The 27,562-nt window shown below is 41.9% G+C and overlaps 1 protein-coding gene across 15 annotated transcripts in view; it reads right to left on the bottom strand.

Moving 5' to 3' along the window:
* Mipol1 (mirror-image polydactyly 1) overlaps positions 1 to 3,330 on the bottom strand; it is a 289,666-nt gene extending 286,336 nt beyond the window's left edge. For 5 of the 15 annotated variants that reach the window (XM_059280052.1, XM_059280058.1, XM_059280053.1 and 2 more), the window contains exon 1: positions 3,056 to 3,196. In XM_059280052.1, coding sequence (XP_059136035.1) covers positions 3,056 to 3,084 — 29 coding nt within the window. In that variant the 5' untranslated portion in view covers positions 3,085 to 3,196. Of the gene's footprint in view, positions 1 to 1,561; positions 1,651 to 3,055; positions 3,197 to 3,225 lie in introns of those variants that run through there. The other 10 variants (XM_059280057.1, XM_059280059.1, XM_059280062.1 and 7 more) reach the window with 6 other exon arrangements.
* Between the last annotated feature and the right edge of the window lie 24,232 nt (positions 3,331 to 27,562).

Raw genomic sequence — 27,562 nt, 5'->3', positions numbered from 1 at the left:
AAATAGAGACTGCCAAACCAAAAGGAAAAAAAAAAATCAAAGAAGAGATATTGGCATGTTTCAAGCAAAAACAATGAAATTCAAGATTACAGACTGTAGTAAAATGAACCTTGTTATAGTCTAGCTTTTTTCTCAAAGTTATAAATCCAAGAATAATGAAAGCAATCCCAATGTGTGTATACAAATCATCTAGTGGACAACTGTAAATTTATGAGACTATACCACCTACCTATACATATTCAAAATAGAATAAAATTCAAAAGAATATTCCCAGTTTTAGCAATACCAGAACCAGGGGTGCTCTAAACAACTGCCAAAAGCAGTTCTATGGCAACTCTGTCCCATTAGTCAACCATTTTAGGGAAGGGCCAAATCAGCTACCCCTTTAAAGTAATAATTTATGTGGCCATATTAGAAACTTAAAAAACAACACAACAAAAGCTATAACCCCAAACTAAAATGGGGTATATGGTCATGATTAAATTATTTCAAGACATGAAATTAATTATTCCCAAACATAATAAAGTAAACAAGTTAAGTGCCGTGGCCCATAGGCTCAGCTACTTGGTAGGCTAAGGCAGGAAGATGACTTGAAGCCAAGGGTTCAGGGCCAGCCAGAGCAACACAGGGAGACCTTGTTTCTTTAAAATAATAATAATAATAACAACAACAACAACAACAAAAGACTCCAGGCATGGTAGTGCACATCTGTAACACCAGCATATAACTCTCCAGAGCCAGAAGCAGAAGAATCGGGACCTAAGGACATCCTCGGCTACTTAATTAGTTTGAGACTAACCTAGAAGACAAGAGATCCTGTTTAAAAAGAAAAAAAAAACCCTAAAATGTAGTTCTGCTTTTTAAACTCTTACGAAGAGCTATTTCTTTCACTATTTTTTTCTAAATTTAATAAGTAGTACATTTGCCACTTGTTGCTGCCTTACAGATTATCTCAGAATTTATTTTAAGGGCTTATATAAACCCTTACTGTGTCTGAAGGTGTGGCCTATCTTAAATCTGTGTTTATTTATCAAAGAAGTTATCAATATCACATTGATAGACTACCCCTAAATGTCTCAACATATTTCTAACGTATTAAATTCACTTGTAAAGAACCACCTAAAAACAGAACGTGTCTGCTGCAAATGTTAACTGAGATCATTGGCACGGAAAAGCCGTAGTAGTACTGAGCAGCCATTTTTTAATACAGCAGGGGTTGGCAAACTATGGCCCACAGCATAAATCCAGTCCAGGTACTCAGGAAAAATAATTACCGAGGAGGCCATTAGGCTGTAATGGCTCTAGTCCCTTGGATTCCTATGTAAGTAAACTCAAATCCAATGATTACTATTGGAAAGAGGGCACAAGTGGAGTTTTCTGGGATGCAATTACTATTATGCTATTTTTTTTAAAATGCAACCTTTTATTTTATGTATGTTGGTATTTTGCCTACATGTATGTCTTGGCACTGCAAGCAATACACAGTGCATACAAGCATGCTAGGAGGGCAGAAGGAGGCATCGGATTTCCTGGGACTAGAGTTAAAGAAGGATGTGCGCACCATGTAGATGCGGGAAATCAAACTGGGCGCTGTGCTCTTAACGGCCGATCTCTCTCGCCATCTTATTATGTTCCTTCCTGATCTTGATACTAGACAGAAGAGTATACATCATGAAAATGCAATGAGTTGGACACGTGGCTTAAACATTTTACAGTTACCACACAAGGATTTTTATTTCATACTCTGTCTTTGAAGAAAAATTGTATCTGTCTCCTATTCATACTTGTTTTGACTTCATTACTTCCATCTAATGAAACAATTCATATTATCTCACTTTTTAAAAGTAAGCCTCAATGAATTTTATTGGCATACTATTATTACATAGGACATGATTTAGTTTGGTTTCTATTGCTTTGATAAATTCCTGACTAAAAGCAACGTGGGGTTGGAACCATCACCCAGAGAAGCTCCCAAAGGAGCTCAAGGCTGGAACCTGGAAGCAGGAACCGAAGCAGAGACCAGGGACCAGGGAGTGACCCTGCTTCCTGGCTTGCTCTCCATGGCTTGCTTGGCTTGCTTTCTTTTCTCTCTCTTTTTTTTTTTTTTTTTTTTTTTTGTTTTTTTTTTGTTTTTTTTTTTGGTTTTTCGAGACAGGGTTTCTCTGTGTAGCTTTGCGCCTTTCCTGGAACTCACTTGGTAGCCCAGGCTGGCCTCGAACTCACAGAGATCCGCCTGGCTCTGCCTCCCGAGTGCTGGGATTAAAGGCGTGCGCCACCACCGCCCGGCCCTTGGCTTGCTTTCTTACACAACTGTGGACCACCTGCTCAGAGGTGATATCGCCCACAGTGATCTGGGCCCTCCCAAATCAATCATTAATCAAGAAAATGTCCACAGAAATGCCCACAGGACAATCTGATGGAGGCACTTCCTGGCAAACTGACAAAATAAATAACTCATACAGGATGACAGCCTATGTAATGATTACGTAACGGTCATTTTGGGTGAAATCCTTTCCAGATAGGCGACACTTCGCAAAGTGAGCAACTTGTGACAGTAGGTGAAAGCTGTCCTTCCTTAGCTCTTTCTACGACCACTGGTGATTAACTCATATAAAAATGCTCGAAGGAGCCCAAAGACCTGTTTCTCTTAGAAAGGCGTTTCTGGAGACCACCCTCGTCTGTCCTGCTACCTAGTAGTTTACGCAGCAGCTCGGTCCATAGAACTTCAAGTACTTCGCCAATACCATTGGGTGGTGTCATCCTCCAGTTAGAAAAGCCGGCTCTGGGATGTTGTGAACCCGGGGTTTGCATCCACCCGTATTCTAGTACCCGCGCGTGCTGAGCAACACTGGAGTTGTGCTCGCACTTTCAAGGGTGAGAACTGTAAAGGGCTTAAAGTGTCCCGCAAGGGCATCGCGGGGATCCGCGGTCCAGCCAGGACTGAAACCCCAACTCGCCAAGAGGAAAAACAACGGATACTTTGGAATCCACGTTCGGGGCCTCTTAACTTTGGTGAGACTGTGCGGAAACCTGAGGAGCCGGAGCAGTGTGTCACCTGAGAACCCCCGCGCCGCGCGGGGCCATCGAGGGTGGCCGGCACGCTCCGGGGCCACTCCGGTGCAACCCTCCCGCATCTCCAGGGGCTGCGGCCGGAAGTCCGGAGGCGGCGGCAGCCCACCCCGAGCTCCGCTCCCCTTCCCCCACCCTCCCGGTCCGCGCCGTTACCTGAGGAGCCGCGGGAAGCCTCCGCGCTCCCTCCGCCGGCGCAGTGTCTCCGGCCGGAGGCGCCGCCAATCGCCGCGCGCGCCCGCTGCGCGCGCCCCTGAGTGACCAAAAGGGGCGGGGCCGGACGGGCGGGAGCGAGCGCGCCGCCGCCGCCGGGCCCACGGGGGGGACGAGGCTGAGCGCACCGGGCATGCGCCAGCCCGCTGGCGACCTGGGGGCGGGGCTTCCGGCGAGCTCGCGGGTCGCAGGCAGCGCTGAGAGCAGCTGGGGTTGGATTCCCGACCTCACGTCGCCTTCTCCGAAAGCAGCGGACTGCTGTCCAGACCAACTCTTGTCTGGCTAGAGCAGGGGAGACGTGTGGTTCGTGGGCTCCGCCTCACGTGGACGATCTTCACTGGGCAGAACTGTGGTTTCCTTCGGTGGGGTGTGGTTTGCGGGTTACGGGAGGAAGGGTGTGCTGCGAAGTGAGTCCTCCTCCTCCTCGATGCTGGCCAAAGACCGTGTCAGAAGAGCTTTAAATCTGGTGATAGTTTTTACTTCGGGACTAGGAAGAGTGTATTCTAGACTACGTGCGTTCTCAGAATGTTCAGTCTCAGGATTTAAAAGAGAAACCTGAACGCCAAGGGTATTTTTTTTATTGCGGAGTGTACGGGTAACAAGGAATTTTATCTGAACTGATATAACTGGTAATGATTCAAGTATTTCCTTTGAGAGCCAGAGACAAATGATGTCTCTGTTGCCCAGTCTGATGCAGAACTCCTGCCATCCACCTTAGCCTAGTTCTGAGGACTTCAGGCCACCTAACACTGGCAGTTTAGTACTGAGTTTTAAAGTTACTTTAATTTAAAAAAAAAAAAAGTCTTTACTGAGTGAATACTACGTGTCAAGTACTCTTCTGGATGTTGGGATCATAATATCAATAATAGTAATTTTCCACCCCCAGCAGAGAATAAATAAACTTTGGTGATAACCACCAAAGTTAGTGGACAAAGTAAAAAGAACTTACTAGTAAGTGCTAAAAGGATGTGAAGTTTGGAAAAAAAAAAAAAAAGATGAGAGAACTGGATTAAATTATTTGGAGCAGATAGAGTATAGTATTCAAAAAAGTTTCATTATTTATGTAACCAATAACTTGTCCTGGATCTCGCTCTGTAGACCAGGCTGGCCTCAAACTTGCAGAGATCTGCCTGGCTCTGCCTCCAGAGTGCTGGGATTAAAGGCGTGTGCCACTGCCACCCGGCATCGAAAGTGCATTTTTAGTTTATTTATTTATTGCTTCACATTACTCAGGGTTGAATCAGATTTTTATAGACATAAAATACCATTTAAAAATATAGTTATGTTGGTGCACCTTTGTAATCCTAAACCTTTGAAGAATGATCATAAATTTCAAGACAGCCTGGGATACATAGCAAAACAGAATTTCAAAAACAGAGGTGGAACAAATTTCTTAATCACCAGCCCCTGTGGTTGTAGAATATTAGTTGAAGATTTATTACACTTGTTTATGCTGTGGAACATTTGTTTTAATGATACAAAGATGTGTTGCATTCTTTTACATTGCATTTGTTTAACTCTGTGAAGCTGTGTTACTTTGTCTAAAACATCTTATTGGTCTAATAAAGACCTGAATGACCAATAGCAAGGGAGGAGAAAGGACAGGCAGGGCAGGCAGGCAGAGAGAATAAATAGGAGAAAAAGAGAGAGAAAGAAATCAAGGAGCAGGGGAAAAAGAAGGAGGCATCCACCCAGCCACACAGCCAGACACGGAATAAGAAGAAAAGATATACAGAAATAGAGAAAGGTTAAAGTCCAAAGGCAAAAGATAAATGGGATAATTTAAGAAAAGCTGGCAAGAAACAAGCCAAGCTAAGGCTGGGCATTCATAAAGAATAAGCCTTGGTGTGATTCATTTGGGAGCTCAGTGGCAGCCCCTCCCCCAAAGAGTAAAGAGTAAAAAAACAACCAACAACACCCTGTAAAATGAAAAATCAAATTGTATACTTCCAATATACAATAGTGTTCCAAAGAGTATAAGATAGCAAGGGAAAAAAATCACATCAAAGCAACACTGAAATTCAGCACAGCAGACACCTTTCCTATTGTCCCAGTGCAGAGTAGATTTCTCTTTAGTGCCACTAATCTCTTTAATGACCACAGCTGCTTTCCTAGCAGCCTTCTTGTCTGCAACTTTAAACTTGCTCAGAAAATGGCACATTTTTTTCATATCTTTGTGTTCCACTTCCTGCTCTTTCTCATTGTAGTCCTGGATAAGAGCAGTGAGCAGTGATCATGACATAGGCCTTTTCTGCTGTGACCAAATAGCCAGCAAAAGCAACTTAGAGAAGGCTTTATTTGGGCCAATAGTCTATATTATGATCAATCCACATGAGTCTATCAAATGGTAACAGAATTTATTAAGACATAAATTGAGGAAATACACTCACGAATACAGAATGGAGTAGACAGCTGAAGTTGTCCTCTGATCTGACTGGGAATGAATCCACTTCGAAGGCAGGAGCAGGGAGAAGGGGCATGTATAAAGTACTCCTCTGGAACTTTCTCTCTCATGCCCTTTTTTCCCTGCTTATAAGAGGTCATGTACATTATATATTTGTAGATATGATGTACTCCCATGTACCTTACTCACCGGGAGGGACATGATGCATGGTACTAGAAATCTACCCAACTTCCCAGAGCTAGTGAGGTCATGGATCTAAGAGGAGAACCTACTACTTCTACTTCACTGAACCAGCATGATTCCTAACTACATTCTACTTACTTATCTTTATACCCACAGATAAGTGCAGATTTCACCCCTCATCAAAGAAGCTTCTCTTTGCAGCAGACTTATTTAAAGACAAGCTCTCACTGTGCATTCCAGACTGGACTCAAACCTTTTTCCTTCTGTCCCAGCCTTCCAGGTGGTAAGTGTACAGGCATGCACCATCATGCTAGGCTCTAGGCTTTTTAAAGCAATTTTAAGCTTACAGAAACTTGAACAGGTTGTACAGAATTCTTTCCTTAAGTTTCCCATATTATTAAGATCTAGTGAAAATGACTGATACATTATATAGTGGTTTGAAAAGTAATGGCCCCTATAGGCTCATATATTTAAAATGCTTGGTCATTAGAGAGAGGTGCTGCTTGAGAGGGATTAGGAGGTGAAACCTTGTTAGAGGAAGTGTATCATTGGGGGTGGGCTTTGAGGTTTCAAAAGCTCAAGCCAGGCCCATTATCTCTCTCTTCCTGCTGCCTGTGGATCCAGATGTAGAACTCTCAGCTGCCTGCATGCTGCCATGTTCCCTGCCATGAGGGTAATGAACTAAGCCATTGAAACTGTAAGCAAGCTCCAATGAAATGCTTTCTTTTTGTAGGCATTGCCATGGTCATGGTGTCTCTTCATAGCACCAGAACACTAAGACCTGTTATTAACTACAGTCCATAGTTTACATAAGTTATGTGATGAATGCCCAATCATAGTGCAGGTCCATGGCATCTGTTAATGCACCATATCACGTGCACACTATCACAATATTAGAAGTTTTATTCTCCTAACGTTTCCCAGTGTGTCGCTTCTTTATCCTTCTCTCCCTTCTCCTGAACCTCTGAAAACTACTGGTCTTTAACATCAACTTAATTTTTGCCTTTTCCCAAGTATAGTGCAGGTGCAATCACAAATGGATAGCCTTGTTAGACTAGTTTCTTCACTGAGCAATATTCATCTGAGATTTGTAGAAGCTTTAACTTTCTGTATTTTATTTTCCTTTTGGTCTTTGAGACAGGGTCTTGTGTATCCCAAATGGCTCTGACTTGATGCATTGCTAGCAAAGTCCTTGGACTCCTGATCTCCTGCACCAGCCTCCCAAGTCCCTGGATTACAGGAATGCACCCCCACACCTGGGGTCTTTCATCTATTTTCAATGCTTGATGGTTTATTTTGTATTATTTTTAATGATGTTGTGCAGTATGGTATAAAACTATTTGTTTTTCCACCCACCTACTGGAGGACATCTTAACTACATCCAGGTTTGGACAATTATGAATAAAATTCCTGTAGACATCTGTCTGCACTATATAGAAATAAGTGTCTGATTAATCTGGGTAATTAAAAAGGGGCAAAATTGCTGGGTCACTTGAGTATATTTCATTTTGTAAAAAACTGTCATGCTGCCTTCAGAAATGGCTGTAATGTTTCTATCTTCATCAGCAGTTAAGAATTATTTCCCACTTTTAAAAGTATTTGTTGCCAATGGCTTGAATTGGGACCAGAATGGAGAGGGTTAAAATAAGACAAAATATTGAGACATTCATCAAACAAAACCTTAAAAATTCCATAAGTTTGATTTTTTTTCTTAATGCAACTGAAAAGTACTGCAGGCTTTTTAACAGGAAATTTATGTCATTAGGAAACTATGGTGAATAATGAGTGGAGAACAATCTAGAAGCTTTTCAAGTAATTCAAGTAAACTATAATATACCTCAACTAATATGATGACAGGAGAGAAGTTGACCAAACTAGGATGTATTTTAAAGGTAAAATTCATAGTATGTGCTACTGGCAAGATGTGACGAGATTAGAAGATCTCTTCTAAGTAGAGATAATTCCTGTGTTTTTAAAAAGAACCATTGGGTGGATTGTGATGTCATTTCAGAAATAGATGTAGGGAAAGGAAAGGGTCTGAGAGATTTCTATAAAAAGTATAGCTGAGCTTTGGACTGCCAGGCCCTAAATAATGACAGAGACTTTTTTATTAATTATAAAAGCTTGGCCTTAGCTTAGGCTTGTTCCCAACTAACTCTTAAAACTTAACCCATTTGTATTAATCTATGTTCTGCCACGTGGTTTGTTACCTCTCCTCAGTACCATACATCCAACTTCCTCTGCATCTGGCTGGCAAATCTCTCCCATCTAATATTCTTTCCCAGAGTTCCCATCTCTGCCCAGAAGTCCCACCTATCCTCTCCTGCCTAGCTGTTGGATGTTTAGCTCTTTATTAAACCAATTTTTTTTATTAAACCAAACAGAAGTAAGTGAGATAAAACAGACACATTTTCTCACTGTGTACAAAAAGATTATTCCAATGGCCAAGTTCAATAGATTTTTATCTTTAATTATACCAAAGTAAGAATGTTAATACATATAATTGGTTGTTTAATCCTGGGGCTCAGAAGGTTTCCTTCTACATCTGGAAACAAGATTGGTAGAGTCACTAGCGTTGGGTATTGGTTTTAATTGGGGCTTAAATGGGGTCACTAGAAAAGAAAATACTTATAAACAAAAGAGCATAGACACAATCCCTAGAGGATTCCAGTCTCATTAAAGACTACCTATAAGGAAAGGGCCAACAGAGAAGACCAAGATTAGATTATTAGGGAAGAAGAAGTCCAGAAAAGTATAGTGTCATAGAAGCCAAAGGAATACAATGTTGAAAGGAAGGAAATGGCTCATGCTTTCAAATATCAGTAAGGAATTTAGCCAAATGAGATCAGAGAGGTAACCTTTGGACTCGGCAACACAGCAGTGGTTGTTGGCATTTATTTCAGTGAATTGTCCTGATCAAGAATCACTGTAAATATGTGGGAGGTAACTTGGGTGATGGTAGAGTAGAGATGATACAGTACACAGTAGATTTTCTAAGCTACAGACATTGCATCTGGTTTTGCCTGTATACAGAACTCCAGTTTTATTGTGGGTGACAATTTCTTGCTCTAAAGGAAGAGAAAGTACTCTGCCCTTTATCTCAAAATGAGCCATGTCATTTCTTATTACTCTTGGGGTTCTTTGCTGGTGAATGGATCATAAGTGAAAGCCAAGTGGAGGGATACCAGAATAAATAATCTAAACAGATCTGTAGCCAGCAATGAGATTAAAGCAGTAATTTAAAAAAATCCCCATTAAAATATTCTAGAACTAGATAATTTTCCAAGCTTCAAAGGAACTAACACCAATACTACTAAGATTATTCTGTAAAACAAATGCTTCTGAATGCTTTATGAACCCAGTTTTTCTCTGAAACAAAAACCAATAAAGAAACAACAAAATCTGCAGACTGATGCCCCCAATGAACACAGAGGCAAACATTCTAAATAAAATACCTGCAATCAGAATTCCAGATCACATCAAACAAATCATTAAGTATGATCAAGGTGACTTCGTTTCAGAGATTTGACACACATAAATCAATAATTTATCACATAGATGCACTCAAAGACAGAAATCACATGATTATCTCAATAGATGCAGAAAAGGCCTTTGTCAAAATCCAGCATTTCTTCATGATAAAATCCATTGAGAGGCTAAGGAAGAAGGGGACATATCACAACATAACAAAAACTATATATGATGGATCTATAGCAACCACATGTTAAATCAAGAAAAACCCAAACATTCTCACTGGGGTTGGGAACAAGACAGAGGTGTCCACTCTCTCCATTCTATTTCAATATAGTGCTTGATGCTTTAGCTAAATCAATAAGACAAGAGACTAAATGATTAAAAATAGAAAAAGTAGAAGTCAACATATCTGTTTGCAAATGAAAGGACTTTATAAATGAGAAACCCAAAACACTCTGTAACAACAACACTTTCATCAGGATACAAAATTAATATACAACACAAAAATCAGTAGCCTTCCTTGGCATGGCATGGTGGCATATGCCTTTAATTTTAGCACTTGGGAGCCAGAGGAGTGAATCTCTGTGAGATCAAGGCTAGCTTGATCTACAAAGCCAGTTTCAGGCCAGCCAGAGTTATACAGACCCTTCCCCCCACATATAGATATATAGATATAGACACAAACACACATAAGTCTTATATACAAATGATAAGCATTTTTAGGGAAAAAATCAGGGAAATAATCCCATTCACAACTGCCACAAAAATAACAAAATATCCAGAAATAAACGTAACCAAGGAAACTAAATACTTCTACAATGTAAACTTTCAGACATGGAAAAAAGAAATTAAGGACGATACTAAAAGATGGAAAGATGTGGATTCCTTCCTTCCCCGTGGTCCACTGGCCACTGGGCCATGAGGACAAAGGGGGCAGAAGCAGCAATCAGGGCCTTGTCTGGCCTGTGGTAGGATGGAAATAGCCTTCTGGGAGATGACTTCAGTGTTACAGTTCAGTTTATTCCAGAGTGAAGGGAGATACAAAGGCTGGGGACAGTGGCTGGGCATCACCCAATGTGCTTACTCTCCTATCACAAGGCTCTGTATGTAGCAGTAGGGTCCTATAGGAAAGCTCCTAACATGATATCTGATTACCAAATGGGCAGCAGGGGAAAGGCTTCTACAGGAAACTGTGTCAAGGATCATACTAGGGATAAGTCAGGCATCCAGGCCTAGAGAAGCCCTCCAGCGAGAGGAGGGAGTCCGCCATGTTGCCTAGCTTGGAGAAAGCTGCCAGGCAATGGTAAACTGAAACCTGTTGGGGAAATATTATTTTAAGGTGTGTTACTTTTGTTTATGTTGCATTTGTTTAACTCTGTGAAACTGTGATACTTTGCCTGTCTAAAACACCTGATGGTCTAATAAAGAACTGAATGGCCAAGAGCAAGGCAGGAGAGAGGATAGGCAGGCTGGCAGGCAGAGAGAATAGATGTGAAAAGAAATCTGGGAAGAAGAAGAAGGAACAAGAGAGGGAGGAGGACTTCAGGGGCCAGCCACTCAGCCACCCAGGCACCCAGCTGCATAGCCGGACAAGGAGTAAGAAGGAAAGAAAGGTGTACAAAGATAGAGAAAGGTAAAAGCCCAGAGGCAAAGGGTAGATGGGCTAATTTAAAGTTAAGAAAAACTGGCTAGAAACAAGCCAGGCTAAGGCCAGGCATTTATAATCAAGAATAAGCCTCTGTGTGTGATTTATTAGGGAGCTGGGTAGTGGGCCCCCAAAAAGAGAAAAAAAACAATATTTTGGGGTCCCAACATGGGGCTAGATTAAAAGAAAAAAAAAAAACAACAGAAACCTCTAACCATCTAACTCCCGTTCTTGTGAATTAGAAGGATTAACTGTGAGGTAGTTTGTGAAAGTATCCATCATACCAACATCAAACTACAAACTCAGCACTGCCTCACACCTCAGTAAAAATTTCATGGCCATTCTTCACAGACAGAGAAAAAAATCCTAAAATTTATATAGAAGCACAAAAGACCAAAGATAGCCAAAACAACCCTGAACAGAAATAATACCGCACACCATGTTGGTGTCCGAAGACCTTCTTACCATCAGGGCAATACTGATCTAGGTGGCCTGTGCTGCCACCAGGGCCATGGTGACATCCGGACCCAACCTGCTGCAGAGAGCTATGTTTGAGTCCATGTTCCTGCTATAGCTTTGGTCTGTGATGATGTCCATGGCCCATGTTACCACAGGGGGTCCTAGGAACCAAGTGTGTTGAAATCTGAAGGCCGTGCTCAGCCAGCCAGCCCTCACTGGCCCTGTGATAGCTGGTCACGCCTCTCACTGGACACTTCAACAGGAGAACTGGCCCCAGTGGCTTGAGACTAGGAAAGCTGACTCTGCCCTTCACCTGACGGGGTTGGTTCAATGGCCCAGACCATCCAGCTCAGCTACCACCCAGACCCACATCCTAGGCCTTGATTTGGCCCACCCTAACATCTACTCCTTCTATGACTTGCTGGACTTTGTGGAGAGACTGGTCCTGCAGAACAATCACCACAGGATCTTCATGTCTCTAGGCAACAGCAGGATATCCCAGAGGAGTTTCAGTGAGGGTCCAGTGATGATGGTGTGCCAGAGGCCTTGAACCAGACCACTGAGTCATTACAATGAACATTTTGTGAGTGGAGTTGACTAGACAAAAGGGTATGCTGTGTGACATCATCATCCTGATGCCACTAGGATGAATGAAGAGGTGTGTTGGAAAGATTAAGCAAGGTGGGGGTCTTTTTTGTTTGTCTTGTTTTGTTTTTATTCAATTTTGGGAGATTCTTTTGGGGGGCATGCTGCAGTAGTAAGGGGTGGATATAAGGGACTGGGAGGTGAGCAGGATTGGAGTGAATGATGTAAAATTTCCAAAGAATTGTGTCAAAAAATATTAAAAAATAATAATAACAATGCAGGAAGAATCATCATTCCTTATTTCAAGATAGACTACATAGCAATAGTAATTAAAACAGCATGGTATTGGCAAAAAACAGACATATCAATGGAGTAGAATTGAGTACATAGATATAAATCCAAGCAACTACTCAGAAACAGTTTCAGCTGTCAACTTCACACAAACCTAGAGTCACTGGTTGGAGGGAACATGAACTGAAGAATAGTTTTGATTAGATTGGCCTATAGCCATATCAATGAGGCATTTTCTTAACTGCTAAATGATATAGAAGGACTTAGCCCACTGTGGGTGGTGCCAACTCTAGGCATATGGGCCTAGGTTGTATAAGAAAGCTAACTGAACAAGACAATAAGCAGCGTTTCTCTATGCTTCAAGCTCCTAATTTGATTCCTTTCAGTTGGACTATAAGCCGAAATAAAAATCCTTTCTTCCCCAAGTTGCATTTGGTTATGGTATTTATCACAGCAACAGAAAGGAAAGTAGGACAGAAATCTACCTGATTTTTGACAAAGATGCCAAAAATGCATATTCAAGAAAAGACAGCATCTTCAACAAACTTTGCTTTGAAAAACTGAATATCAACATGCAGAAGAATGCAACTAGATCTTTATCTTTCACCCTGCACAAAATCCAGTTCCAAATGGATCAAGGACCTTAACATAAGACCTGCTATTGAGAAACTACTAGAAAAAAAAGGAGGAAGTGCCCTTAAGTGCATATAGGTAAGGAAGGACTTTCTGAGGGACTGTGGTAGTTCAGGGAAATAGAACCAACAATCAACAAGTAGGTAGGATCCCATGAAACTAAAAGGCCTCTTGTACAGAAAACCAAAAATGACTGAAGAGGTAGCCCACAGGATGGTAGAAAATCTTTAACTGTTGTACATTTGACAGAGGATTGGTCCCTAGAATACATAAAGAAATCAAAAAACTAAATATCAAGAAGACAACCCAATTTAAAAATGGGCGAGGAAACTGAACAGAAAGTTCTCAAAAGAATAAATACAAACAGCTAGTAAATACTTAGGTGTTCAACATCCTTAGCCATCTGGAAATGCAGATTACAACTTTTCCCAATATTTCACCTCATCACACGCAAGATGACCATCATCAAGAAAACAAATGACAGCGTGTATTGGCATAGATATGGGAAAAGAAGTTTCAGCCACTTTGGAAATTAGCTTTGGGGTCTCTTATAAATCTAGAAACAGAACTACCATATTGTACCAGGCTTTTCTTTTGGGCCACCAACCAGCTCCCAAATCATGACATAGAGACTTATTATTAGTTTTGAACACTCAGCCTTAGCTTAGCTCTTTTCTGGCTAATTAACTAACTTAAATTAACCTGTTTCTCTTTATCTACTTTTTGCCTTGGGGCTTTTTCCTTTTTCTTTCTGTATATCTTACTTTCACTGCTTCTTGTGTCTGCTGGCCAGCATTTGCCTGGCTTCTGGCCCCGGGTGTCTCCTTCGTTCCCTCCTCTCTTCCCCTCTCATTTTTCCTCTCTTTCTTCTTCTTTTTTAAGCCTCAATTTCTCCTATTTATTCTTTCTGCTTGATAGCCCCACCTATCCTTTCTCCCTATTGGTCATTCAGCTCTTTATTAGACCAACCAGATGCCTTAAGCAGGCAAGGTGAAACAGATGCAACATATCTTTACATAATTAAACACACATCCTTACATCATTAAACAAATGCAGCATAAACGAAAGTGACACAGTTTTACACAGTTAAAGTAATATTCTGCAGCATAAACAAATGTGACACATCTTTGCCTAGTTAAAAGGATATTCTACGACACCATATGACTTATCTGTAGAACTCAAAGGACACTGTATTCTTCTACAGAGCTCATCTGTGTTCATTTCTGCTCTACTCATAATAGCTAGGAAATGGAGAAGCCTAGATAGCACCAACAGATGAACAGATATTCAAATGGTACATACACACAATGGAATTTTATTCAACTATAAAAATAAAATCATAAATTTGCAAGAAAATGGATGGAACCAAGTAAGTAAACTCTGAGTGAGGTGACGAGGTCCAGAAAGTCAAATGCTGCATATTCTTATATGTGGATCACAAATTCTAGTTTTTAAAATTGATTGTCTAAATTGGGATGTCTATAGAAGACCTGGAAGCAAGAAGAAAAAAATGAATGGCAAGGGGGTCAGGAGCAGAGGCCTGAAGGCTGATAGAGACTGCAGAACATATGTGCTATGAAAATAAAAGGAGGGAATGTGAGGTGTGGTAAGGGAGAAGTAGGTGTGGGAGTATGGGAGAGAAGGTAGGGTATATGGGAATGGTTAACCAAAACTGAGGCTTGATGAGGAAGTCACATAGGAACCCATTGTGTGTGTATGTTCTTTTTTTCCCCTTATAATTCTTTAATTGATTCCTTGGGAATTTCATATCATGCACCCCAATCCCACTCATTTTCCAGATCTTCCATGTCCACCCTCCACCCTTGTAGCATCCCTCAGGAAAAAAAAACAAATAACATTTCGCTCCTTGGTCTTCCCTGCCTCTCCATCACATATTCACTCCTTGTAGTGGCCTTGGGAGCTGAGGTGTGTCTGTCACACAGTATACCCTTTGGCCCAGACTGCTTTACTTGCAAATGTTCATTGCAATGACTTGTTGATCTGGCTCAAGGCCTCTGGCTTCTGGTACACCATCATTACCGGACCCTCACTGAAACTTCTCTCCGACATCCTGCTGTTGCTCCGATCATGGAAATCAAGCAGCTATGGTTCCATAGACCCAGTCCCTTCATGTACAACAGCAGGTCATAGATGTTAGTGGGCCAACTCAAAGCCCTGGATGTGGGCCTGGGTGGTAGCCAAATTGGTCAATCTGGGCCTCCACTGGATCTGTCCTCCTCAGGCAAGGGTCAGGGCCAGGTCTCAGGTGCCTACACCATTGAGGCTGGCTCTCCTGTTCTAGCAGCCAGCAAGTGGTGGAGGGAGCAGCTTTCCTGCTGAGGCAGCAGGACCAGTTCTCCTACGATCCCCAGTGGCAACAGGACCCACAGATATCAACACAGATCTTGGCTGAGGTAGGACCACCAACCCAGACATGGGCCTTGGCAGCAGCTCAAACCCACACATCACCGTGACCCAGGGTGGCAGTGCAAGGCACTCAGATTGGTAGGACCCCAGCGACAGAATGGCCCTCAGACACCAACATGGTGGCTTAGACCCCAGATATCTACGTGGCCTTTGGTGGTAACACCAGCCATGGACATCATCACAGACATCATCACAGACCCTGATTGTGGTTGGGCCATGGACCCAGACATGACCCTTGGCTCAGACCCGGATGTCACCATGGCCTTGGGGGTAGCATTGGGCACTCAGATTAGTATGGCCCTGGCAGCAGCATGGCCCTCAGACATCAACATGGCCTCAGGGGGTAGACCAGACCACAAGCATCCATACGGCCTTCTCTGGCAACATGGGCCACAGACATCAACACAGACCCCAGTTGCAGTAGGGCCATGGACCCAGACATGGACTTGGTGGCACACAGGCCCAGATATCACTTGACCTTGGGTGGCAGTGTAGACCGCCCATTGCAGGCTGTTCCTCACTGCCATTGTGTCTTTAGTTCCGCCTCTCTCCACAGTGCACTAACCACTGTGCTTCTCCTTCTCTCCCATTTCTCCAGCACATACTTGTTCATTGTAGTGGTGATGGCCAGGGGCATGGGCACTGGGCAAGCCTGTGGCTGGCTTCCCAACCCACTGTGTTTTAAGTTAACTTTAATAACATGATTTTAAAGACTTTGAGTGGAGGCACCGTGCATAGATTGATAATGTCAATCCTCGAAGCAATGGGTTAAATGAAAATCCTAATGCCAGATGTGAGACACCACCCTAGGGGTCAATGACCAAGAAGGCTTTGTGGGGCCCCAAAACTGTACAGGTTATAACCATTACCATTGGTTGATCATCAGAACTACATAGTACGATCCTATTGTTGAAGATACACTTTGGTTGCAGAATACAGGAAAACCATGCTGTAACTGAGCTGCAAGTTTCCTGCCTACCAGCAGGTAACTGGGGAGAAAAAGTCAGAAACTGTTGTCTCAAGCTTTAAACCTTGTACGCTACAATCCCAACTTGCCAGACAAGAGATGCTCACTGGTAAAACAGTAACATAGTTGTTTGTAGGACAATTGTACTAGTTTTCTGATGCTGTGACAAAACACCATGACCAAGGCAACTTATATAATAAAGAGTTTATTTGGGCATATGGCTCTAGAGGCATAAGAGCCCATGATGACAGAGTAGAGCCATGACAGTAAGCAGAATGGTGACTGAAATAGTATATAAGCATGAAACAGAGACAAAACTAGAAGTGGTGGAAGCATTTTTAGTCTCAAATCCTGCCCCCGGTAGCATTACTTCCTCCAACAAGGCTACATCATGTAAATCTACCCAAACATCAAATGAGGACCAAGTGTTCAAATGCCTGAGACTATGGAGAACATGTCTCATTCAAACCACCACAAGCACCAACTGATTTTTATTGGACGTGAGGCCTGCTCTAGTGGTAGGCAGGTGTTCACACCTAGTGCTATAAACCTGTTCAAAGGCCTGTGGCTGACGAAGTGATGTGAAATAGGGGTAAACCTACCTCTATTGCTTTGCTAAATGGAGATGTTAAACTGTCTCCTAAATATTTAGGTATATACCCACATATTAGTGCTTTGATCAAAGAACCTTCTCTCTGCAGTGAATGGCAATTAATACAGATTCATGGCTGGTCATATTAAGTGTTCAGCATTTAATAGAGCACCACTATCACCTCCTTTAAGGCTCAGAGAAGATCATAGAACAGGAAGTAGAAAGAATGGGAGCATTGAATGATAGAGAAGCAGCTATAAAACACTGTTGTGGTTTGAATAAAAATAGCCCTAATAGGCTCATAGGGCGTGGCACTACTAGGAGGTGTGGCTTTGTGGGAGTAGATATGGTCTTGTTGGAGGAAGTGTGTCACTAGAGGCTGGCTTTAAGGTCTCAGATGATCAAGCCATACCCAGTGTGGCATTCTCTTCTTGCTGCCTGTGGATCAAGCTCCTTCTCAGGATCTCAGCTCCTTCTCTAGCATCATGTCTGCCTGTATTCCACTATGCTTTCCACCATAACAACAATGGACTAACCCTCTGAACTGTAAGCCACCCCCAGGGAAATGTGTTCCTTTATAAGAGTTACTGTGGTCATGGTGTCTCTTCTCGGCAATAATACCCTAACTGAGACAAATGTCTGATGTACATTGCCTGGGCCATGGCACCCACTAACTCATGACCACTGGGATTGCCTACATAGGGCACTAAACTGAGCCAGTGACCATTCAGTCATAGATGGGGGAGGGTTCATGGGTCTCACCCTATTCAAGGGAGCTAAAAGCTGTCAAGGGCTGGTGGAGGAGAGGAGGACATTGTCATCAATGACATAGCCACTGATTAGTTACTCAAGCTCCGGCGAACAGCTTCATACCTGTGCCCATGCAAGGGGCCCCGATTAAACCCAGTGAGTCACAAAGAAAAACAAAACCCAGAAAGATGCAAAAGGAGATAGGGAGGAGGAGGAGTGTGGCTGATGGTGGTGGAAGGAGGAGGAGAGAAGTGAAGGGACATATGTAACCAGAACGTAATATATACAATTTCATGTATATGTGGATCTATGTCTATCATCTGTCTGCCTTCCTTCCTATCTGTCTACACAGTGCAGTCTGTCTCCAGCTTCTGACTCACGTGGTCTGGAGTGGAGTAGGAAGTGGAAGTTGGTATCTAAATCCATTTATCCAGAAAAAAAATGTGTATATTATACACAAGGGATTGGGGGAAGGCTTTTGTTTTATTGATATTATCAGTTAAGACATTAGAGTATGCTTGTGAGTTGATGGGCCTCATCTAATAAAAAAAAAATGAGAAACCAGTGATGTAAGACTACATATTATCCATTATGATTAGGAGAAAAGGGGATAAGAATAATTAAATGTGGGAAGAAATGGCTATTTTTCATTATATTGAAGTGAAATTGGTATAACCAAGGGCAGCCATCCTAAAGTGAACAATTAGTGCCATTTAGTCCATTCACAGTGTTGTGGAGCCACCATGTCTATCCGGCTCCCAAGTGTCTTCTTCAACCCTCTGTATGTTATCAGAATCAAACGAGTCACTTGTTTCAAACTGTACTCAAATAGAAAAAGAAAGTCATTAGTTGGGAATGAGGGGCCCCACGCACATGTGCCTATGATAAAATATTGTTGCGGAAACTCCTGAGGGCTCTTTTATTCATAAGCTTGTAACAACTTTTCCTAAAAGCTTTCCATTCTGAGGTTTCTTGTAGGAGTCAAGGACGGCTAGCCTAATACACAAGATCACTTGCCTAATATGCGGTCTCTGTTAATGAACTGTTTCAGAACAAATAATATGTACTGCTCTCTTCTGCCTTCACAAATTTCCTCTTACCTCTGCCTCCTTGCATTGACTCTTGGTTCCCTATGGCGTGTGTGTCCCAGATTATAATCCTCTTGTTTACTCCCAAATAAACTCATTGCCTTTAGAAACACTCTGTTATTCAGGTAGACAGGCCAAAAATAAACCAGGTACCCACTAAGCAGCCATTTTGTATTCTACTCTTCTCTTTACTTCCACTTCCCCACATCCACCAATCTGTTTTCTGACTGGGATGCATGGATATTTCAAATAAGTGGAATTATACAATATGTGACTATTTGTGTCTGAATGAAATGGGATTTTATAATAATAAGCAGTTTCCCCATTATAACAGGAGAAAAATTCAAGAGTGGGAATTCATGTCTGGAAAGATACAATGATTTAGAGGAGAGAAGACGAGGCAATGCTGATTGCTTCTGTCAGACCAATGAATAATGACAAGGACAACGTTAATCAATGAGGACAAGTATTTAATGAAATGGAGGTAAGGGGTTGTGAGGAAATTTGAAGTGGCGAATTGGTAATCTCAGAGAGTGGTAAGAGACTTGATTAATCAAATGTAGATGATAAGGGGAGAAGCTGTGTTTCAACAGGATTCTGAAGGTTTAGAACAGCAGTAGAAAGAGGTAAGTGCAGAGAATTGATTATAATGATAGATCTATTGCTAGGTTAAGGTGGGAAGTAAGGAGGAGAGGTAGGTATTGAGAACTATCCGAGTTTGTGTATTAAAACACTTGAAACTGAAGAGTGTAATTCTGAAAAGTATTAGAAGTACAGAGGTGACATTCAAAGTTGGAATGTTTAAAATCAGTGTTTTGGAGATGTTGCTGATGACAAGGTCCATATAGAAAAAGCCAAGAAGTAGACTCAGGGTCGGGGAGATGGCTTTGTCAGTAAAGTGCTTCTTATACAAGCATGAGGAACCAAGTTAGGTTCCCTAGCATCCATGTGCAAAGACGTGCAAAGCAGTTTGTTCCAGGAATCCTAGCACTGAGGAGGTAGAGACATATGGATCCTTGCAGCTCAATGGCTAGCTAGCCTTGCTAAATCAGTAAACCCTGGGTTCAGTAACAGACCCTGTCTCAATAAGGTGGAGAGTTACAAAAGAAGATAACCAACATTGACCTCTGACCTCTAGGCATGTGATCACACCCCAAACCATGGTGTTTTAGGTTCATGGTTCATTTCTGTTATTGCGCAAGATACCCTGACAAAAAGTGACTAAGGTAGAAAGGGCTTATTTTAGCTCAAAATATCAAGTTATGGTCTGTTACTGTGGAGGAGTCATAGAGGCAGAGCTAGAGACAGAGAGAACTAGAGGCAGCTGCATACATCACAGCCACAGTAAAGAGCAGAGAGAAACAAATGTGAAAGCGAAGACCCGGTGAACAAAACAGCAGGAAGCCTTCCATGTATTTTCACCTGGACTGCCACCAGAGGCTTCGCCCTGCATTTAGGGCAGGTCTTCTTATGGGTCAAGACAGTTCCCCACAGACATGTCCACAGGCTGACCTGGTCTAGACAGTCACTCATTAAAGATCTCTTCCCACATGATTCTAGATTGTTTCAAGTTGAGAATTAAAACTAGCTGCCAAACATGTACACAGATACACTCTACACACAACACACAGATACACTACACACACAACAAACAGATACACTACACAGACAACACACAGACACTCTATACACACAACACACAGATACACTACACACACAACACACAGATTCACTACACACACAACACACAGGTATACTACACACACACAAATGTAGGCTAAGGGAAGATCACTGGAGCTGAGGGGGTGTATCTTGGGAGACAATTCTTTATGTGTCTCTAGCATCTCTACGTGTGTTAGGACAACTGTTGTTCTGGACTGGGTTTGTTTGTCTTTCTTTTTCTTTTTCTTTTTTCTTTTTTCTTTTTTTTTTAGACATTGTGTAGCCAATAGCCTCAGATGGCAAGTATCGTGTTTCACTCCAGTGTAGGGGGCAGACACATATCTTGCGGCACAATAAAGTCAACATCTTCCTCTTGGGAAAAGGTTGTGAAGCTGAAGATACATTCCCTATTAGGTTTGGAAGCTCAGTTCTGACAAACCTGTTATGTATGCACCATGTGCATGGGAGTGCATCCTCAGTGTCTCCAGGGAAGCTGAGGGAGGAAAACCCGACACGATGAGACTCTCAGGCTCAGATGCTGATTGTGTCATGAGTAGTAAAATTATTGCTTTCTGCCCCAGGAACCTCAGACTTTCTGCCAAAATCTATGAAGGTGTAGCAGGCTAAAATTCAGTTAAACAGGAAGAATGTATTTAATAGATTTTCACGCAACATGGTGAAGCTAGTTAATAACAGTGAAGTTTATGTTTTTAAAATTTCTAAGGGAATGTATTTTTAAAATAAAAATGTTGCTGGGCGGTGGTGGCACACGCCTTTAATCCCAGCACTCGGGAGGCAGAGCCAGGCGGATCTCTATGAGTTTGAGGCCAGCCTGGGCTACCAAGTGAGTTCCAGGAAAGGCGCAAAGCTACACAGGGAAACCCTGTCTTGAAACAAACAAACAAACAAAACAAATAAATAATTTAATTAATTAATTTAAAAATGTTAAAAGTATGTGCAGAAATAAATGTGCTAAGTAGTCCGATTAAGCCATTCCACAATGTATATATATTTCAATACAACATATACATGATAAATATACAAAAATTGTCGATTAAAATGTTTATGGAAAAGCCAACTTAAAGAAATGGATATGGTTTTGAAGTGAGAATGGAGTTTGATAATATGGGAGATGAGAGTTTTCACTCCAGAAGGTAGTAAGAAAACAAGAGTCTTCTAGGGAGAGCATGTTTTAGTTAGGGCAGGACAGTGAAGGGAAAATCCAGAGACAATATTAATTAAAATATTGAAAATATCAGAGTTTGTTGACAATAAACACAAACCTGAGGAGAATTTGCAAGCGAGAAGGCTGTTCTGATTTTGAAAGACTTGGAGATAGAAGTCAAGATGAACTTAAGAGTGAAATAGTACTGAAGGATAATAAGGATGTTAGAGTCATGGACAGAATCTTAGAGTATGGAATCTTACCTAAGTTCAATTTGGGTTTCTAGTGAGATTGAGAGTGTAAAACAGGCATAGGTACAGACAGTATGGATTCAGTGAAGAAGTCTAGACTACAGGTAAGAAATGTCAATCAGTACATGCAATTATAACGAAAACCATGCAATTGGGTAGCCAAAAGAATGTCTAGTAGGTAACAAGAGAAGAGGGTAAGGACTGGAACTTCAGCATTTACTGGCCAGGTAAAGAAGGATAAGCCTGGGGCAGAGAGATACTCAGAATGGAAAGGCACGGACCAGAGAGATAAACAAAGAAACCAAAAGGCTATGCATTGAAGAGGAGGAAACAGTGTGTGCTCCCACTCTGGCTTCCCCCAGCAGGGGAAGAAACACATCAATCTCAACCACATGTCAGGAGGAGACCCTGACCAAAAGAGACTAGGATGTGCTTGCAATTCCCATAAGCATCAAACCCAGTTGGAAAAATTGGTATGATTGGTCAACTTTGGAGGCTTAGTGTATTTTCTCACTTTCTCATCTCAGCAGCTTTTACACAGGCACTATCATGTGAGGAGGTCTCTTGTTTGAGACTGAACTACCCTGTGGGCCTGAAAATACAAAACAGCCACAAGTCAGAGAACCTAGTGACAGCCACAGCCTCTGAGTGGGAGGCAGACATGCCGAGTTCAGGCAGCAAGACCTTATGAAGAGAAATGTGGATGGTGGCCCTGCCCTCTGGAGTAAGAAGCAAACTCCACCAACCTGAGGATCATATAGAGACCAAGAGCCTAGAATCTACAGGCATGGGCTTCCAGGCCTGAAGTGCCTCTCTGCCTCATGGTTTACTGCTAACAGGACCAAGGACTCTGAAGCTCAGTCCAAGTACTTAGCTCCACACCCTCAACCCTCTTATAGGCCATTGAATGAAGAGTAGGAAATGAAAGGAAAAATGGATTTTCCAGCTTAGCACTCAGCACTTTGCTTTTTCCAGTCTCGAGTACACTTGAGATACATCCCTTGTCCTGGACATGAGCCAACCCAAAGCACACTCTGGAGCAAGTGAGAAACTGCCCAGTTCAGGGGAGGCAAGCTAAGTTCTGAATGCAGAAAAGGGAAGTTCCAAAACTGTAGCAGTCCTGACTCTTCTGGGCTGGGCGTGATCCTGAAAGGGAAGAGAAAAGATTCAGTCTTTTACTTTCATCCACTCCACTTGGCAGACTCGAATAAAGGAGCTGGTCCACTACTTTACCATTTGAAAAATTACATTTTTGTGTGGTCTGATCCATATGTTTTTGATATACATTTAGCATTATTTTTATCTTAAATCTTTGTGTTTGTATTTATTCTACTTTATAAATATTTAATGTTTAGTGCATTTTCTTCACTGTACAATCAATTTTTTTTCTATCCCCTGGGTTTTCTCTCCTTCTTCTTGCTGTGTTTTGGTAGTTAGTAGTTTTCACTAATTTTGATTGTCTTTCTCTCCGGTCTGGTCTGGTCTGGTCTGGTCCGGTCTGATCTGGTCTGGTGTGTTGCTGTGACAGCAGCTTCGTTTCTCCCCTCAGAAAACTTCTGGAGAGTTGTGAAAAGGGCACTCATCAAGAAGACCTCCAAATCAATACTTATGCCAATATATGCACAACTTATAACACAGAAACATGGAAAATATATGAAAAGTCAAGGTGAGATGAGTCATCCTAAAAACCACAGCCAAAACTCCTCAATTACTGAATTAAAAAAATGCTGAAATAATTAAAATGCTTGAATTAAAAAGCCTACTTTTTTTTTCAGAGATCTGCCTGCCTCTGCTTCCTGAGTGCTAGGATTAAAGGTGTGCTGCGCTACCACCACCTTGTTCTCAAAGGCCTCCTGTTAAAAATGATCAATGGCTTTAGGAAATATTGTTTGGATGTAAAGAAGTAAAGAAAAAGAAGGAAGGAAAGAAGGAAGGAAGGAAGGAAGGAAGGAAGGAAGGAAGGAAGGAAGGAAGGAGGACAAACCACTAACCATGACCGCAAACTTTGAGAAGTCTGGGATAGAGTGAAAAGACAAAAGCAGAATTCATGGTGTTTTCCTTACTTTTCATAATAAATACCTGACAAAGCTGCTTACAAGAAAGGGGACTTGTTACAGCTAACAGTTTGCAAGGTATACAGTCCACCATGGCGATAAAGACATGGTAGTTCATGACTCCATGGCTGTGGGAATTTGTGGCCGCACAACATGTTGGCAACTGAGAAGCAAAGATGGAGAATGGGGCCAGAAGGGAGGCTCAGCTGTAAACTACAAAACTCGGCCTTCAGTGACTCAGTTTCTCCTATTAGGTCCTACCTCTAAAAGGCTCCATGACCTCCTAGAACAGTGCTACCAGTTGGGGACGAAATGGCCAGACACATGAAATTGTGGAGGGACACTCTGACCATAATACACAGGATAGAAAAGGAGCTGAGTTAAGAACTAATGCATAGTGTGCCCATTCAATGAGATTACACAAGAAATTTCCTTGAATCTAGAGAACACGATGAGCATCCAAGCATGAAGTGGTCTGAGTGAGAATGGACTTGAGAGGCTCATATATTTGCATGCTTGGTCCCCAGTTCTTGGAACTGTTTGGGAAGGATTAAAAAGTGTGGCCCTGTTGGAGAAGGTGTGTCACTGGCAGGATGTTTCAAAAGCCCAAACTATTCCCAATAGGATTTCTCTACTTCATGGTTGTTTCTTTTCTCTTTTTTCTTTTTTTAATTAATTAATTTATTTATTTTTGGTTTTTGGTTTTTCGAGACAGGGTTTCTCTGTGTAGCTTTGTGCCTTTCCTGGAACTCACTTGGTAGCCCAGGCTGGCTTGAACTCACAGAGATCCACCTGGCTCTGCCTCCCAAGTGCTGGGATTAAAGGCGTGTGCCACCACTGCCTAGCCTTCATGGTTGTTTCTTAAGATGTAAGTTCTCCAAGGCTTATGTGAACTCACAGAGACTGAAGCAGCATGCAAATGCCTAAAAAGGTCTACACCAGGTCCCCTGCATGTATATTATGGCTTTCAGTTTAGTGTTTTTATGGGATTCCTAAGTGTGCAAATGAGGGGATTTCTGGTTCTTGTGCCTTCTCTTGGGCTCTTTTCCTTCTGTTGGTTTGTCTTGTCCAACTTCAATATGATAGGTCTTGTCTTAGCTTATTATGTTTTATTTTGTAATATTTTATTATCTCTTAGAAATCTGTTCTTTTCTGATGAAAGACAGAAAAAGGAGTGGATTTGGATGAGAGGGGAGGTGGGAAGGAACTGGTGGGAATAGAGGGAGATGAAGAGTAATCAGAATATATTATGTGAGAAAATAATTTATTTTCAACAAAAAGTGGGGGGGAATGTAAGTTCTCAGCTGCTGTTCCAGGGCTGTGTTTGCCTATCTGCTTCCATGTTCTCTGTCATGAGACTCACCATGTGAAACTGTAAACCCCCAATAAACCCTTCCTCTTATAAGTTGCCTTGGTCATGGTGTTTTGTAGGGGCAATTGGAAAGTAACTAAGACAAAGCACAAGAGACATTTAGAATCCCATGTAGGCATGACCAAAACAGAACCTCTCCACTATACGCTAGAGTCAAAATGCTAAGGCACATAAATAATGTCAAAAGCTGTGAAAGGAAATGCTAACTTGTAAGCATCAGACCTCTCAGCAGAAAGTTCAGAAACTGGGAAAGCATACAATGACATATTCCAAGCTCTGTGAGTAAATACATTCTGACATTAATATAACCTAAAAAAATAATCTTTCAAAATTGATGGAGAACCTTCAAAGACAATAAACTAAAGCAATTCATGACCATCACATTCACTTTGCAGAAGATACTTAAAAGGAATCCAACACACAGAAATCATCTCAAAAAATGCAGAAAAGGCCTTTGACAAAGTTACACTTCCCTTCATGATAAAGCTCTGAAGAAACTAGGAATGGAAGAAACCTACTTTAACATAAGGGCTAAATATGACAGATATGTGACCTACATTATACTAAATGGGAAAAATTGAAAACTTTTTTTTTCTAAAATCAGTAATGAGAGAGGCAGTCCACTTCCCCTCCCTTTATTCAATATGGTTTTTGAAATCTCAGAATAAGGCAAGAGAAACAAATAAGTGAGGTATGAGCAGTAAGAAACCACATCATCACAATTTGCAAGTTGTAAGTGCTACAGCTCTGAGGGGAAAGGTTTCCCCAAAGCAAGGACTGCATCTCTGAAGGGAAAGGCCCTGACAATCAGGATCCAAGGAATACCACAGTCACAGCACACATCAAACCTCAGGCAAGAGGTTTGTTAGGAAAGACACACGAGGGTGGCTGCCTCTGCTTGGGAGAGAAGCAACAAGGACTGAGCAGGAGGCAGGCTTTATATAGGGTTTCTTGGGGGAAGGTGGCTTGGGATGGGTGGGGTTTTGTGGTCTAATCTTGGGACAAGCTCAGGGATTGGTGGGATTTTGTGATTTTGTGGCCTGATATTTGAGTTGTATTTTTTTTTTTCCTGTAAGGGCTAGAAATGGCTCTTATGGCCTTAAGAGTAGACTGTAGGCATATAGCCCTATACTTAAAAGGTCTTTAAGCTCCACCAGAAAACTTTTAGATCTAATAAATAGTTTTAGCAAAGTACCTGATTATAAAAATCAAGATAAAAAAATCATTAGCATAAGACTTTCTATATACCAAAATGAATATACCAAATAAGAAAATCAGGAAGATAATCACACTTCACAATAGCTTTAAAAATACCTAGGTAATGAGTTTTCTGCCCCCCAATAATAAATTTCTCCACCAATACAGTAAGCCAGATTAAGTCAAATTGAAAATACAACAACAGGTTTATTTGAGCAAAGCAACTCTCAGGTGAGTTCTTCAGTCCCAGAGATTGAGGCTGGAGAAGCTGTGCCCCCAAACTGAAGCAGGAGAGTTTATAGGTTGTAGGCAAGGGATGGTGATGTGTCTGGCAAAAGCTGGATTTGTACCCAAATATGGTGAAAAGTTGAATGGTTGAGCTGGGATTTGGTCTGCTGGCAGCGACAGGGGAGGGAGTTGCAATAATTGCCAGAATGCAGAACTGGGCTTTTTGGCATCTTTTCTTTGTTAGGAGACTCTCTGAGTGAGTGGTATTTGAAGACACACACACACACACACACACACACACACACACAGAGAGAGAGAGAGAGAGAGAGAGAGAGAGAGAGAGAGAGAGAGAGAGAGAGAGAGAGGAGAGAGAGAGAGAGAGAGGAGAGAGAGAGAGAGAGAGAGAGAGAGAGAGAGAGAGAGAGAGAGAGAGAGAGAGAGAGAGAGATATGGAATACTAGGGGTACCAGGCATGGTGGTACACACATTTAATCCTAGCAGTCAATGTTGGGCAACTGAGAACCACCCATATTCCAGAACCAGATGCTGCCCCACCTCCACCCTGACTTCAGTGACTCAGTGCCAGCAGCCCTTCATCATTAACAGCCAATATGACATGTTTCTTCTGTCACCATGGTCTTGTATTTTCCTTGTGCATGTGTTCCATACCTCCTATAAAACCCTAACCATCATGGCCTGGTTTCTTTTTTCTCTCTCCACTCAGAGACAGCCTTCCCCATCCCTCAATAAATCCCTTGTGTAAGGTTTATTGTGTGGTATGATTTTGTGGCATTTCTTGTCTCTCTGATTACCAGAATACCCTTTTGCCAAAAAATCCTTTCAGTCAGAAGCA

This window comes from Peromyscus eremicus, chromosome 14, assembly GCF_949786415.1.
Source record: "Peromyscus eremicus chromosome 14, PerEre_H2_v1, whole genome shotgun sequence".
NCBI lineage: Eukaryota > Metazoa > Chordata > Mammalia > Rodentia > Cricetidae > Peromyscus > Peromyscus eremicus.
Note: the sequence above shows the minus strand (reverse complement) of the source record. Positions and strands in the feature narration are given on the sequence as shown.